This window comes from Triturus cristatus, chromosome 10 (assembly GCF_964204655.1).
Source record: "Triturus cristatus chromosome 10, aTriCri1.1, whole genome shotgun sequence".
Lineage (NCBI taxonomy): Eukaryota > Metazoa > Chordata > Amphibia > Caudata > Salamandridae > Triturus > Triturus cristatus.
In genome coordinates, this window is record NC_140593.1 from 312,898,997 (window position 1) to 312,915,090 (window position 16,094).

Below are 16,094 nucleotides of genomic sequence, written 5' to 3' on the forward strand. Positions count from 1 at the left end.
GGTCGCCAGTACGGGGGACACGTGCCGGAGCTGGTAGGATCCCGGTGTATATTGTGGGAGAAACAGCCCAAAACCCGGAGCCACTGCCACACTCGTAGTTTGCCAAGAGGGAAAAAAGCACGATGTCACCAATGTGCAATGCTCCCCCACAGAAAGCGTGAAACACAATGTCCCATCTAAAAGAGGAGCACCCGCCTCCGGCCGCCACTCCGTCGGGGTCACTCCGTTAAGGTTCCCTGGGGGCCCCGCAACTTCGATCCGTCAGGCCCGGTGAGAGGAGCCACCCCCTCTAATGGCGTGTGTCTGCAACGTACTATTCAGCAATGGTGGGGCAGAAAGGCCTGTGGCAGCATTCACTGTGAGGCCCCGGCCGCGTCGAGGTGCCAGGCAGTGACAATCAGTCTCTCCCCCTGGATGTCAGCAACGTGCGTGGATCAGGAGGGGGCATGGGGGGGGAGGCCACAGGGATTTGGTTCGAACCGCACCTTAAGGGACAGCTCCGGGCTGGTATCGCACCTCTCCCCCCCCGTCCGTGGATGTAGTGATCTGATAGATTACGTCCGTTTTGCAGCTCGGAGCCCCCAGCAGCGTCCCAGCTCGTCACCGCCTTACCGGCATTCCAGCAGGTCCGCTTCAACCATCGGAGAGGCCGACCTCAGCGCCAACCTCCATCACGCACCGCAGCCCTCTGAACACGTGTAATCCTCGGTGTCGCGTAGATCCTCGCGCCGGCCTCCACGCTCCGGCCGGCGTTCAGCTGCAGCCGTCGGAACTTTCGGCGGCGATTTCTGCCACTCCGCCAGTCAGATCGACTCCAGACTCGCCACAGACACGCACCAGCTTCTGCCCAACACCCGGCGTCTATGAGGAGTTAATTTCCCTGATGTAGGATGGGCTAACGAAGTAATAACTCGCCCGGCCGGCGAGAGCCTCACAGGTGTGCGGCCATTGCAGTCCGGCGCCCTCTAGCGCCCCGTACGCCATGAATATTGACCCCAGAATATCGATCAGACACAATATCAAGGACAAAATATAAAAAAAAATATTGTCAGGTAAGTCTGAATTTCTATACATTTCTATATATGTACCTACATGGCATATATATCTTCAAAGTACATAGATGTGGAGTTAGGAACAGGAAGTCTATAGTATGGTTCACAATAGGAAACAACTTTTCAATATCTTGTCCCATGATATTCTGTCCTCGATATTTTTGTATCATGATATTCTGGGGGTATCAGTATTCAGTGGTACCATCTCTTTTGAAGAAACGTCTCATTCCCATCGTACACCAAAATTCTTCCTTATTAGCGAAACCCAGGTACACCACACAAAATCACAGCCAAATGGTAACAAGAGCAAACAGAAGCTGAGGTTATGGAATTTCAACAGCTAGGAAAGTTTATCTCATGTCTTTTCTAAAAATTCAGAAAGAATTTAAATTAAATAATGAATCAGGGCGTGGAAACAATGTTCCCACGCTCTTACATTTCGTGGATACCCTTTCAATTATGCACACTTTCCTTGCTTGATGAAGAGTTTATTTTTATTCCAAGTATAAAAATATTTACTCTACTCTTCTTGATGAGGTTGATCTAGGTGATAATAAGATATAAGATCAAGCTGGTCATCCAAATCCAGCATTTTGTTAAAAGTGCAAGACGAGGCACACCTTAAATAGGCTGAATCATACACTGATTTTGGATACAAAATTATGCTGATTGCAGTACTGTAGCATGCACATGCCTCATTAAACTATCAAAATTTTAACTTAACTGTATCTAAAAGCGCCACCTGAATACATACTGGAACAAAAGTGAAATATTTTGCTAGTTTAGTGGCTTGTTGGCTAATTGTAAAACCACGTGCAACCTTGTAGGCGAGAAAGGTGGGATAAGTTAAAATGGCTTTCCAGAATGAAAGTTCATACTTTTTAAAAACCAATGAGAAGACGAACTTGGTTACTCCTGTGAGTGATCTTTTAAGATGATTGTTTTGAGCTTGTTGTGAGGTCAGAGTAAAGTGTGGGGTTGAGCAGTCAGTCTTATTTTGATGACCTATTTATGATTAATGAAATAGTGAACTTAATTTTTTTGTCAATTGATTTTCAGAAATAATATTTAGGTGAAACAAATGTATTTTTTTTTCATCAAGATAAATGACAGATATGTAATACAAAGTACAAAAGTACTTGTGCACTATGTCTGCATTAATGACACCATATTACCATTAAAACTAACAACATATCCTCTACAGCACAATATTCTGTAGCAAAACCAGAATATAAATAACAGGGGATTACAATCCTATCAACTCATTTATTGGGCAGATAAATTGAAGGTTATTGGTTATTGTATCACGCCCAACCGATTGCTTGCGTGGAAAGAAAGTTCCTGAAGGGCTTGCTTGATCGTACGACGGTGTGTGTCACTCCTCATTTCAGGTTCACAACTCTCTTTTGATTGTGCAAGTGAATACTTATCTTCAAATTAAATTCAAATTTTGAATGCAGATGAGGAGAAGATTCAAATGAAGGTCCAAAATCACAGTGTTTATTACATTTAGGTGTAAACTCAATCAAGTTAATATTCTCCCTGATTGGACACCCTCCTCAGAACACTTGACTAGCAGTTGGTTGAGCCTAAATTGTGTCATTTGGGCCTCAGGCAAAACCTGGATACCATTTTGAAGCAATTCTTTGTGATCCAAACTAGCCTTTTACTTTGGTACATAGAAATGATTTAATTTGTTGTCTCTATGTCTCCTTTCCAGTTTGCTATGTTAACAATCCATTTTCAGTTAAAAAAAGAAAACATGAAATAAGGTTTCATGCTCTAAAAACTAAAATGGTTGGCTTTATCCTGGGCACATGCTTTTTCTTTGTGGCTTTGTATCCTGCATAATGGATTTAAGAGAGACACCATGTGTACAAAACATTGACATTCATGAAACTCAGCACAATCTACTCTCTACATGTGCAGTGGGTAATAAGTAACTTAAGAAAGGTAAACATCTATTAAACTACCAATTCATAAAGAACTAGGTTCACGTGATACTGAATGAGCAATCTACTTTTTACTTGCTAAAATATAGCAGATATCCCACCCTCAACCCAAGATCCGAGTCTGTTTGTTCACCTCACTAGAATGCTTCTTGAGTGCACGCTCTATAACTGCATGTTTGCCACTCCATGAGTACTGTACTCTGCATTTGCCATTGCACAAATAATAGGTTACCATCTGAACGCATGAGTCTTTTCTTAGTCACTGCTAATGACAGTTTTCAATTACATAAATCTGCTTATAACACCTTAACCCTATTGACCCAATCTATTCTTTGCTGCCATTTACTCACATGTTGCTCTCCAGCCTATCTTTTTTCCATGTGCCCTAATGACTTATAGAATGCTGTTACCTGGAGACACTGGCAGCAGTTTCTGTGTTCCAGACGGCTGCCCATGCACGAGATACAATAGCCTGGCCATGCTCCGGCGGTGATGCACATAACAGAATGACAGAAGTTTTCTTGTGCAGTTACAAACAAATTTACACCATCACTTTCTTACTAACAGCATGTAGTGAAATTTGTGTTTCGTTTAAGATCTTCTTTAGTAAGTTTTCTGTTTGATTATGTAGACCCAGATGCATCATATGTAATAATGCATGTTTGTGTCCTAGGACTCTGTCACCTGCAAAGTCACCAACGTCGTCCACTGGCTCAATTGCCTCCAGCAGGAAATACCCTTATCCCATGCCACCCCTTCCCGATGAGGAGCGAACATCTAACAGGCAAAGTGCTAAGGTATGAAAATGTGTATATGAGGTAGATTGTTTAACTGGGTAGTATGCTGTCTTAAATACAGCTGGGTATATTTACCATTCTAGTTCTAGCAATGTTGGCGAGACAGTTAAGATGCGCTATTGTTCATTGTGTCTGTAATGGTCAGGTAGATGGAAAGCAGTCATCGATTTACAAACCATGTTCCTTATAAGGAGTGCAAACAGTATTTGACATCTGTTTTATGTGCAGTATTAGGCCAACTTTTAGATCTCATCTACAGCTTCAGATGTCTGTTGTCAAAAGACCTATTGTGGACAACACTAATACTTGCAGTGACATTGGGTTAGCCCGTTCATTATCATTGGTTGGACTTCTTTGCAATCCCAGCTGTTTGGTTAACCATTGGCTTTCCTTCTTCTTATGTTTGTGCATTCCTTATTGCATTATTTTGATTGAATGACTTGTATCCTTTCCTTGCTGACATTCAGCAAACAACTTGCTTTTAGCACCCCATGGGGGTGCATGTGTTTTTGGCCTCGCTCTCCCTCTCCCCTAGGTACAATTTCCCCCTATACACCCTGCAGCCCCACATTTGCCATGTTGGTCTCCCAACCACCAGCTCTCCATCACTTGCCCAACTAATTCCTGTCACGCTCTTCTTTTATTGCTTGTTTGCCACCGCCACTCAATTGCAACATTTACTTCCTACCCCACCTGTGCTACTCTGTTGCTCCCCTGTTCTCCCTTTTTGTTTTTTTATTTATATTTGTTAGGAGGGCTCAGCAGATGCAATTTGCTGACTGTGGCTATTTTCTGAAAATGCACTTTAATGCACCTTTTATTATATTTTTTTAATATACCATTCAATGGCATCTGCCATCTTGGAACAGTGAATACATTTTTTTTTTTTTAAATGAAATGGCTGGCTTGCTAGGACGTTTTGAGAGAGCAAGAAGGGTGAACAAAGCAAACACAAGGGGATGATGGACGGAGTGCTGAACATTTTCAAACACTTACCCCCAGTCACAGATCTGGGTTGAATCCATCATCATTCTTTAGCTCACTTTGCCACCCCAGTTCAGACACAGCTGTATGCAAATCAGTCTTGACCCTGTGCCTCATGAGAACAGTCCAGCCCGAACTGCCAAGCCATGTCTTCCCTGGACCGGAAACAAGCATCCTGGGACCGGTTGGGCTGCAAGAAGGGTGACATGTGTACAGGTATACATCATCACACCGGGCCTGCTGTAGAGTCATGATGCATATGTGCGCGTGTGTAATGACACACCCAAAAATACATTTTATAACTCAATTTCTCACCCATTTATACGATCAGGGCTGATGAAGGAGATAGGACAATACCAGTAAGATTATTGCACCTCTGCGGATTTTCCTGGGCAATTTCTGAGTAAGAGAACAAAGGCCACTGCTATCATTTGGAGATCTCTCACAAGTTCCGGCATACAGAAAGAAAGAATGAGACATCTCTTCATAAGTGTTGGGTTCAGTGGCCTTTGGACCAGTCTTTTTTCACCAACAGCCGCGGCTGCTGCAGGTAAGAGCGCCGGGCGGTGGGGCTGCTGGGGGAGGGGGGGGGGGGGATTTCGAGAGACGACCACAAGGGAAAATTAATTATTTATTTAATTTATTTTTTAATCGTGGCCGTCTCACAAAATACCCCCCAGACGGCCCCACCACTCTTACCATCAGCGGCCGCGGCTGGTCACAAATTGGCTTATATCTCTTTTGTTTAAGCTGGCATTCAGCCCACGAAATGTTCAAGTTTTACAACATGAATAATAAACATGATGACAAAAATATACATACACTGATTTTCAGGCTGTTTCATTTTAATTTTTGTTGGGAATTACACTATACACTACTGGAATGTATTAATTTGTTGTCTGACAAGCTCAGGTCTATTTTCTTTGTGTTTTTCACCCCTTTATATTGCTTAGCATTTCAGGACTAATATCAGATGTTTCATTAACAATATGTTTCCCTTCTCTTTATATAGCTGTGGGAGACATCCATTTAAAAACACATTTTACGTACAGCCGTGTCGGAATTCTACATCTTCAACTTTTATAGGTATTTAAAAGTAATCCAGTCACTGCATATCATCCAACAACTCAAGAACAAGTTGCCAAGAAGAATGGGAAAACAAGCAGTGACTACGAAGAGCATGTTTTCTAGTCTTTGGCTGCTTGTTAGGAAGAGACTGACTCCATGAGAACAGCGATGGGTGGATGGCAAACATTACAACATCGGTGGACTTTATTAGGCAAAGGCTACGCTGCATGCCTGATATGCGTAATGGCAAAACTACAAAGTAGTTAAATTCCTGAAAGAACAGAGATTATAAAATGTTTTATTCCCTCCACAAACCTGGAAATTCCCATTATGGAGCACTCAAGCACTATAGACAGTTTATATCTCATGCATGAGGCCACAGCTCTTGTTTTTCCACTAGTGAGGAGGCGGACCGCATAATATTGAGAAAAAAAATAAATCTAGCATGCAGAAGAATGACATATAGGGTTTGGCTGAGGGGCTGGTTTCTTCTGAAAGTTCAGTTACGCATAGTTGTTTTACTAGTGCACTTGTTTCCAAGAATACTCATTAACATGTACATATGAACACATTGAAAAAATGTCAAGAGAGCCATGACATCTGATTGTACTTCGTTCAGAGACTCATCAATAGTCAAGGTGGTAGGTGGCAAGGATTCCATGTTGTACTTTTACTCTCTACCAGTCTAGTGCTTAGTCATAGTATATGGGGGCTCAGTGCTGCAGTCACCAGAGTCTAAACAGCTGATCTATGGACTAAATAAATAGTAGCAGGGTGGGATGTGGTAAGCAAGAATTCTGTATATGAAGATCATGATCGCCTCCGTCGGCTACAAGTATGGAGGTCCAGTGGTTTATCAATATGCTTTGCTACATAAGGCCAGGACTCTGTTCCTTCTGGTGGTGGGAATAGCATGTGGTTTATAAGTTTGGTAGTTCTACTGTTCATTATGTGCCTTCATTGACATTTTGTTTCAGTACTGTAGAGACCAGTGGACATTTTCACCATATTTTAATGTCCACTGTTTTGCAGTGTTTGGGGTTTACCATCTGATCCATTCCCAAATACTGGGCGAGCAACATTGAATGTAACCAATGTAAAACAAAATTACTCGTGGGCTGTTATTCAGTAGGAGCTACTATAGCGGTACAAATGTGAAGACCTCTCATCAGTAAAGATTCAACTATTTATAACAAAGTATCACTATCCTATATAGACAGGCTTTGGTTGTAACTGCCAAATAAATAGTTGAACATGTTAAGTCAGGTTTGAAAGCAAAATTCAAAGTTAATGATAAACACAAGTGGGTTCTTACCTACTTTTGGCTAGGTGCCTGCATGGTGGAAAGCACTGATTTGATTTACCTCTCTGTGGACACAGCACAAAAATGGGCAGTGCTACGCGAGTGTCTCTGCAAAGCTCACAAATGCCACTTTGCTCTAGTAATTAATACTGTGAGGTAAACTTTTATGGTTAACATAAAAACAAATCTGCTCCAACATTTGCAGAATCTCCTTTTCAATGTTTGCATTACTTACTCTGTGTATTCTCTCTTATTGATGTTATCATGCTGTTACTGCTTAATTGAAGCACAGTCTAAAAATCACAATAGTTCCCTTTACTTTACGCTTCCAACCCTTGAGTTGATCATCAGTCCTTGCTGAAGCAGTGGTCTAGCAGTAGAGTGGCATGGCCAAGCTGTTTGCCTGACTATAGGGGATATCAAAATGTTTACAGTACTAACTCACATGACAATTAATTATGTTCTTTTCTACAGTTTTGCATCTTCAGAGTGCATGCTGACTCAAAGGTCTACTCTATGTTCCTAAAACCTTGCATGAAGATTTTGGCCTTGACTTAATGCTTCAGATTATCCCCCCTGTTTTTTTCTTTGAATGACCCTCTCCTTACTTTCCATCCTCTGCATGCCTCCTCTCTCTGATTAACGCCTACTCTAAGCCATGTGCATGTTTGTATTCATCTCTATTGCATTTCTGCACATTGCCCACACCTCCTCTGAAAGATCATGGCGTGTCCCCCTTTGAAATTCATACCCTGCAAACAAACAAAACCTTGTTTCCTCTAGGGCCTCTCCTAATCCCACCAACCATCAGTATGAACTCCCATATCTCACACTGCTGCTAACTTACTCCACCACAGAGACAATGGAGTAAATGTACGGATGGTCTCCATATGAGCACCTGACTAATCCCAATAGCCAACAACAACTAATAGCCACTGGATTAATCACTAACTTGGGTTCTGGAACAGCGCAATACCCATCGTAAGGTGCTTCGACACCTTATCAGAGCTAGTAAGCTCGATGTAAATGCAACTGCAATACCCAATAGGGACCTTTAAGGACACTACAGACATCAGCCAATTCATGCACAATGTAGATGGCTATTTGGAACAGTAAATCAGTACACACTTTATGCAAACATCAAATGTGTGAGGGGAAAGCAAAGAACAACAGGCAGAGAGCTGAAGCTCAGCCTTCATACGACAAAAACACACAAAAACAATAAACCACATGACCCAGTCAGAAATCATTTTAAACTGTGTTTAGGATGATGGCCAACAATCGCATTTCTCAGACAAGGCTGCGTTGGTGTAGGGAAAAGGCTTACAACTAACTGTGCCTCAGCAAACATGCCGAATAGCTATGGCAGAAGCCAGCGGGAAGCCCCTTGCATTGCAGGATGGACAAAGTAACCAATGAACCAACAGACAGTTGCGCAACAGCCACAGAGAGATGGTTATATGGTGACATTATGTGCTTCTTTTTTAAACTGGTCCTGTGTCTTTCTGTACATGCTGTCTAAAGTAAGTGCATAAACTTAAACTTCACACATGTAGGTTGGGAATATATTGGTTAATGCTGTTAATGCACTCAGTGCAAAATATTCCATTAAAGATTACAGTTTATTATGGTTTAAAAATCACAATTTGTAATTGTTACACTAATAGATAGTCCTAAAATGTAGATCAATATCAGTTGAAAAAAGTCCAAAAATAAAATAGATTTCCTATATTTTGCCTTCAGCATTTAATTCACAGCTTCCTGTATATAATTTGCACAACATGGACACTGCCCCACTGAAAACCTTGCAATTGTAATCACCATTTCTGTGTTTCTTTTCTAGTGTAAATCTGAGAATCGGTATCCTACACCATTTTTAAATGTATTAATTAATAGCAGTTTTTTAAATGTTAGTCCCAAGATTACGTGAATAAAATATTTCCTTAGGAGTGACTGCGTGAAGAAGAACCCACCATGCTAATTGCAGCCAAATAACCAAGGTGATGACAATAACTGTAAAATGCTTCGCTGCTATATCAGCATCTGTATATATCACATTAGTTGCAAAAGCCCCTGACCTCCACAACTGGTTTAAACATCTGTTTGTCTATGCACATCCTTTTGTGCGTGGCAATTCCAGGGACAGTTTTTTAGCTTTTCGGATTGTTGAAATATGGAGAATTCTGTAAGAAATCAGTCAAATGTGATATAGGTGTATGTTGCTGACCTGTTGCAACATATCTCTTGGGAATTACTCCATTCAGAGCGGGAGGGATGGACTTCCCAAATAAAACACGGTAACAAAGATATAATAATTTACTGTGTAGGTTATGCTGTTATAATAGGAGGCTGCATTACAAAAATCCTTGTTTCTCCAGAATCGATCAAACTTGTTAGACACTCACAAAGCTTTTTCTGTGAATATTTGTGCGTTCCTCCTGTCTTTAATGTACATTACTTCTGTTGTTCCAGTTTTGATTCCCAAAGCATTTCTATGTGTAGTTGTGTCTTACTCTAGACTTGTGACATGTTTACTCATGGAGAATTTTCATGAGTAAGTCACTCCTTGGTCTAAAGTAAGACTACTTTCCGAAAATACTTCAGTATTCAGAGCCATAATGACAAAGTTTCAAAATCCTACACGCATACTGAGAAAATGTGGTTATAGTTCACAATATTGTAGTATTTTAGTGCCATGTAGATTGTTTAGCCAAACACCTGTTTGTTTAGTGCCCTATGATCTGCACGTCTGCAGTATCACCTGCACTTTTCTTCACGGATTCATTCATTTGTAAGAGAATGGTTTGGCAAAATCTGAACTGCAGTAGAGCAAATAATGAGATAATCAACCGTATGTTTGAGAACCCCCAGTATATTTTCTAGGTTGGTTTTTGGGTCTAGATTGGCTGCATATTATTCCAATTGATGACGAAGAGAGACAGCATAAGTCGCATATAAAACAGAGATCACCTAATGCACACGATGAGAACTGTGCATTCTACAGAACTACATCTAGTTACCAGATCCCGGAACTTTAAAGGACGATGCACGAGTTTACTTTTCTAGGTTACTCTTGCAAATGTGTGGTACCTGCAAACATTTTCTGAATCAATCTAGCTTCACTAACCCTATGTGATGCTACAATATGTTGCATGGTCTTTATAGAGTGCAACGTCTGTTGAAACACATATTGTAAATTGCATATACGCAGACAACAAAGGTGGTAGGGTGAAGTATCGCAGCCTTCTGCTAGCCTGTGACTGTGTCTCCTAATCTGAAGTGTGGATTGCCTCTCAAATGGGGAGGTGAATTGGGAGCAGTCATAAGAGTAGAGGATTAGATGAGAAATGTGTGTAGACTGGCAGAAATCGGTACAGGTGGGGGTTATAGAGGCATGACAGGAATAAGATAATAGCATGATGTTAAGATGACAGAGTTGAGCATGCAAGCAAGCTCTGAAAAAAATAATTGGTCAAGTAGTCAGAATTAAGCTTGGAAGCAGAGACTTTGTTTTAATATAACCGAGTGAACTAGGTTAGGCAAAGAGAGGATTGAGGCATTGAAACAGTGACAAAGGAGAATGGAGGATGGAGGTGGCAGGATGAAAGTTTATGACGATGCCTTCTTTTCATTTGGTCCAACTGCTGAGAGATCAAATCATACTTTATCTGAAGGATGATCAGTTGAGGCAGTAGTGTATAGAGACAGGAAACCAATTATTAGTGCATACTTTCATTCTTAGCAGTGTATTACTTTGTTGTTGATTCAGATAAGTAAGTATGGGCAAAGTTTCTGATGTGCACGTGTATGGTTAAGAAAATTACAAATATGAAACATCTTTTTTACATTGAAATTTTTTCAACGTAAAGTTTAACTTTGCAACCCACACACCCGGTAAAGCTATTCCGTTTCAAGCATGCTTTCAGCAGCACTTAAACCTGGGCCATTCAGCTCTGAGGCTCGTGAAAGCATTGGAATGAACTGCCTATGTTTATGTATACCAACAGAATTACAACAGTTTCAGTGCCCCACCTCATTTGAATTGTAATTCTCTGTCCACTCCTTTGATAATCCCCTAGATATACCCACATATTAGAATTAGAAGTGGAACATTCCAGAAAACTTGACAGCTACTCCGAAGTAATGGATGACATCTATACAGCTAGAACTAGGATGTTTCATACGTGGTGAATCACTACTTTATCATTGAGGCATGACATTTGACTCTTTATGTAAGTATGTACAGCCAGAAATAGAAGCAGATCCTTAGTGAATCTGAATGAATGCGCTGATATTATAATTATGTATTTTTCATAACTTCAGAGCAATGGAGAAAACCATTTCCAAGTGAAGTCCAATTTGATAAAATGGTGGTACAGGAATGTGGAGCAATTGCCTTATTTAAATTATACATTTGTAAATAGTAACAGCTAATCTCCACACATCAGTCATTGTTTGATGTTAGCTGTTTGTGAATACAAAATCCTTCATTTTGTCCACCTCCACTTTATAATGAGTTTAGCATCACATCAAACCTGTACCAGCAAGCCTGGAGAGAACGTCCTTTTGAGAGTTAGTATTTCTATTCCATCTCTCTATCATTAGTTTATATTGACAAACAATGCTTTTTTCTACACATCTATTTGCAACAGAAGAAAAAAGTTATAGAAACAGCTCACTTCTTTGTCCCTCCTAATATAACTGGAGATTATCCACAGAATAAAGTGTCTCATCATTACTGAGTGCAATACTGAGTGCACGTCCACAGCCCATGTCAGCATGTGATATTTGTGTATTAAATCAAAGTTCCCATTGTAGTTGTAAATAATAAGAACCTGCTCATCTCTATACCTTTACATCCTCTTTTAAGACACTATTGCCAATTACATTCAGAAACCTTACTATGAAATGAAGATTCAGTCATATACATTTGAAGATATTTCATTATAAAAAGTACTTGCAAAAATAATGATTATCTCCATATACAATTTGTGGTTATCTATATCTATGTATTTACAAAGAGAATGATTATTCATTAAATTATATTTCAATCATAAATATTTGTTTTAATAAAACAAATGTAGGCATTCTTAAAAGCTTAAATGTGTGACTTACAGAATGACACTGTATTGCCACAATAACATGAAGCATACTCAGCAGCATGCACTGCACAACAAATCACCATAAATAACGATAAACAATGAAAATGATAGCTGAAGTGGCTTATTCAAGTTTCTGTAGGGTAAAATATACCTAAAATGATTGGAGACACTGTCTTATGAAAAGAAGAACACCTTCTGTTTTTTGTGTTTTCACGCAATTATGCAGTGTTATGACCTATATACTCTATATAGTCAATAATGCTGACATATTTTGTGGGCAAATTTAAAGTAGCTAATGTTTGTGAATACTACTCTATTATTTTTTTTAAAACATGTAATGTTTATAACAATAATTCTTAATATTCTTCTTCAACTATATCATTGTTTTTGTTTCTTCAGACTTCTGGAGATAGGTCTTTTAAGGTGATATGCTAATTTTTACTTTTAGGTCTCATCTAGACATAACTAATGAGAGTATTCCCATAAGACCAAAGCAACAATATGAGCTTCTCAACATTATTTCCACACCAAATATAATTTTGTCAGGAGTGTGTCTTCCTAAAAATGTAAGCTAATCGAGGAGTCAGTTACCCATTTCTGGGTAAATGTTTGTGTCTTTATAATAAAGATGCATTTTTTGTTATCCTTACCACTGAAATATTATCACAATTTGTATTATGGTGGTTTATTTTCTATGTTCAGAAGCATAGAAAAGATTAATTTACATTAGATTTTCTCTATTTGAAACAGTATTACAAACACCTTTGATGTGAATATATATACATCGGCCTTTTTTAGATAAACTATATATGTAGCATATAGCAGTAAAACAACAAAAAATGATCATATACCTACTTGGATGTATCTTGAATTGTAAAATACAGTCTTTTAAGAAAGCATTAGAAATAACTGCCTTGCATAATACATTTTCTCGCCATGCAAAATATATTGACGAAGCTCAGGCCAGGAATTTCCAATCAACATGATTAAACATTAGATTTGCAATTTAAAATATGATAACACTTCTATATTACTGTTTTAAATACTTCTAATATTGCTAATGCACCTGATGGTTAATGGTCCGAATCATTTCCCAATTTACATTCTGACATAATGAGGGTGAGGAAATATTTTCAAGGAAGCAACGCAAACTTTGATCAAATTAGCCTGATATCATGTCTGGTAATAGAATGGTACAGAAATTGCTTAATTATTGGTACAGAGAATAAGTTCAATTTATTTTTAAATACTGACGATTTCATCGAACCATAACATATCACAACATGAAGGGACAATTGCATATATATTAGCCACACATAATGTATGCGCCTAATATATATATTCAGTATTAAGGAACTGTGTGGCAACCTAGGCTAGGCTGGAACACACATCAATGCCCCATGTGAAAGCTCTCCTTTTTCGTGTAGCATGTGAGTCTGCCACCATGGCCACAGATACTAAGTTACTAAGTAGGAATGCACGCCACGTCTGCAAGGGGGCCTGTACTCCTGAGTAGGATGAATCAGGGCCATCTTTGCTTTCCTATGAGGGGACTCAGATACCATGCAAAGGATAGTGGTGAATGCACCAGCAAACACAATTCTCTGTGCCTTTGGCAGTAGTGGGCTAAAATTTACAAGGAAGCCTTCAGCCTCACTGGTAATCACCCATATCACGCATAGTAGACCACCAGCTGTGTGCGCTACAAACCGCACCCCTTGGAGTAGAACCAGTGTTATATCTACTGGGTGCGTTCAACCAATCACAGCCCTCCTATTATTTTCCAAAAGAACTCTTCCCCATAAAATGTTTGCCCCATGTTTGTGCATGGGGCATAACATGCAATCAGTCCACAGTTATCTAAATATCCTTACAATGATACTTTGGAATATTTTGTCATTATACAATGTTTCTACAGAGAACGTAAAGCTGATATTTTAGGAAATTCTGGATTCCTTTAGAATATTGCTGACAGGATTATAAAACATTTGCATTGTAAATTGCCCAAACCAATATTATTTAAATGGCAATTAATCTGACAGTCACAGTTGCAACATCATATAATGTTACTTGTAAAACTCTTGTCCATTGGCTCAGCTTCTGATTTTCATGTTATTTTTTTAAAATAATATTGTTACTTGGTCTATGTTCAAATGCAAATTTCCGAAGAAAATCAGAATAGCACAAGAGATCCTTCAAGTAATATGACAGAGTAGCCAAATTCACTTGTAAATTTCAACAACATCGATCGATTAATACAATCAATGATGTGTTCCACTTACTAAATGCAAAACAGCCTTCCTTTTGCTGTATATAGTTTGCCATAGGTCTGTTTGGTATTTCTACTGTTACTTTTTGTAGATGGCTATCATACCACATGTAGAGTATGGTACTTCAAAAAATATGTTGCTTTACCATGGTTGCATAAAAAGAAACATTTACACGTTTTGAAAATCATTTTATAAATGTCAATTAGCACATTTGAAAATTTATCTAGAATACTGCATTTTAAAAATAGCAAGCATTTTAGAATACATATGCTCATGATAGGAAAAGTAATTTTGTATATAGTATTTATGAAACACTGTACAAGATGCATTTAATGGAATACCATGCTCTCAAAGCATAAGTGTTCAACCACTTGTCTTATTATTTTTTAGACCCTCATGCCCTTTAAAGCCTACACAAGATAACACAACTGGTTATGTAAAGCAAAACATGACACTGAACTGTAGCCAAACACAGAAATGAAATGTTTAATTTCCCTGTAATTGTTTTTTATTGAGAATGTTATTACTTGAATAATGTAATGGGTAAATCTGATCTTTCTTTAAGTCAATATTATCCTGGTTTCTAAATACCTTGCACAATTTCATCAATGTTGTTTTACCATTGCTTTGTGAATATTTCAATTAAATGCCTGATGTTTTCTATATAAGTAACATATTGTAACATATCAATAAAGTGCTTTTCATTGAACATTTTAGTTGTCCTGTTAATTTCTGTAAATTATAAAAAACGTTTTATTTGTGTTTAACTATTTGGGGCACATCTTGGTTCTTTTTTAACTATGCATTTAAAACACAAAGGACGTGTAAATGAACTAAAAGGGATTATTGTTGTTGCCTCCCATAATTTTTCCTGCTCTTGAGTTTGGATGCTTTTTTGTGATAGACCACCGTCTTTCAATACTTAATTTCACTGGATGATCTCTTATTGTTTGCCACTCTTATGACTGCCTGTTACCGGTGATTAGAAGTACTAGTGGTTAGAAATGCTAGTGGCCTTCCTCTCTTCTTCTGTCAGCTTTATACTTCCACTTCTAAATGTTACAGTGGTTTACTTTCGAGGGACTATAGTTAACAGAAAATTACCCAAATCCCTGAAAACCAGTAACTTCACTATGCAGATATATAATGCATGGCGAATATAGGTTAATTTAATTGCAACTTCACTAAAAGTATATTTGAATCAAAATGAAACAAATTATTACATTGGTTGGGATTGTAATGCGGAACAAATATTTTTAGTTCTAGGATTGTGGTCTACATTTAGCAGGGTTTTTGTGTCTATTTTGCCTTTACAATAAAACTCAGATTTTATATTTTTCAAGGAAATATTCTCTAATAAAATAAAATAAACAACAGGATTGCTCAATTACGTTGCTGCTTACTATGACAGGAATCCTTATAAAGAACCTGTAATTTAGGTCTTCAGCTGGAAACATGGATGTCAACTATTTGAACAATTATGACAAGATATTCCTCATTATGGCCAAATATAATGGAATCTTCTAACCACAGATGAGTCAATCAATCAAGGAATACTTGTATAGC

General features: G+C 38.6%; 1 protein-coding gene across 3 annotated transcripts in view; it reads left to right on the forward strand.

The window, feature by feature from the left end:
- ADAM22 (ADAM metallopeptidase domain 22) overlaps positions 1–15,237 on the forward strand; it is a 1,168,071-nt gene extending 1,152,834 nt beyond the window's left edge. For all 3 annotated transcript variants that reach the window (XM_085631338.1, XM_085631339.1, XM_085631337.1), the window contains 2 exons: positions 3,678–3,801; positions 5,798–15,237. In XM_085631338.1, the coding sequence (XP_085487464.1) occupies positions 3,678–3,801; positions 5,798–5,818 (145 nt within the window). In that variant the 3' untranslated portion in view covers positions 5,819–15,237. The remainder of the gene's footprint in view (positions 1–3,677; positions 3,802–5,797) is intronic.
- Positions 15,238–16,094: the final 857 nt, after the last annotated feature.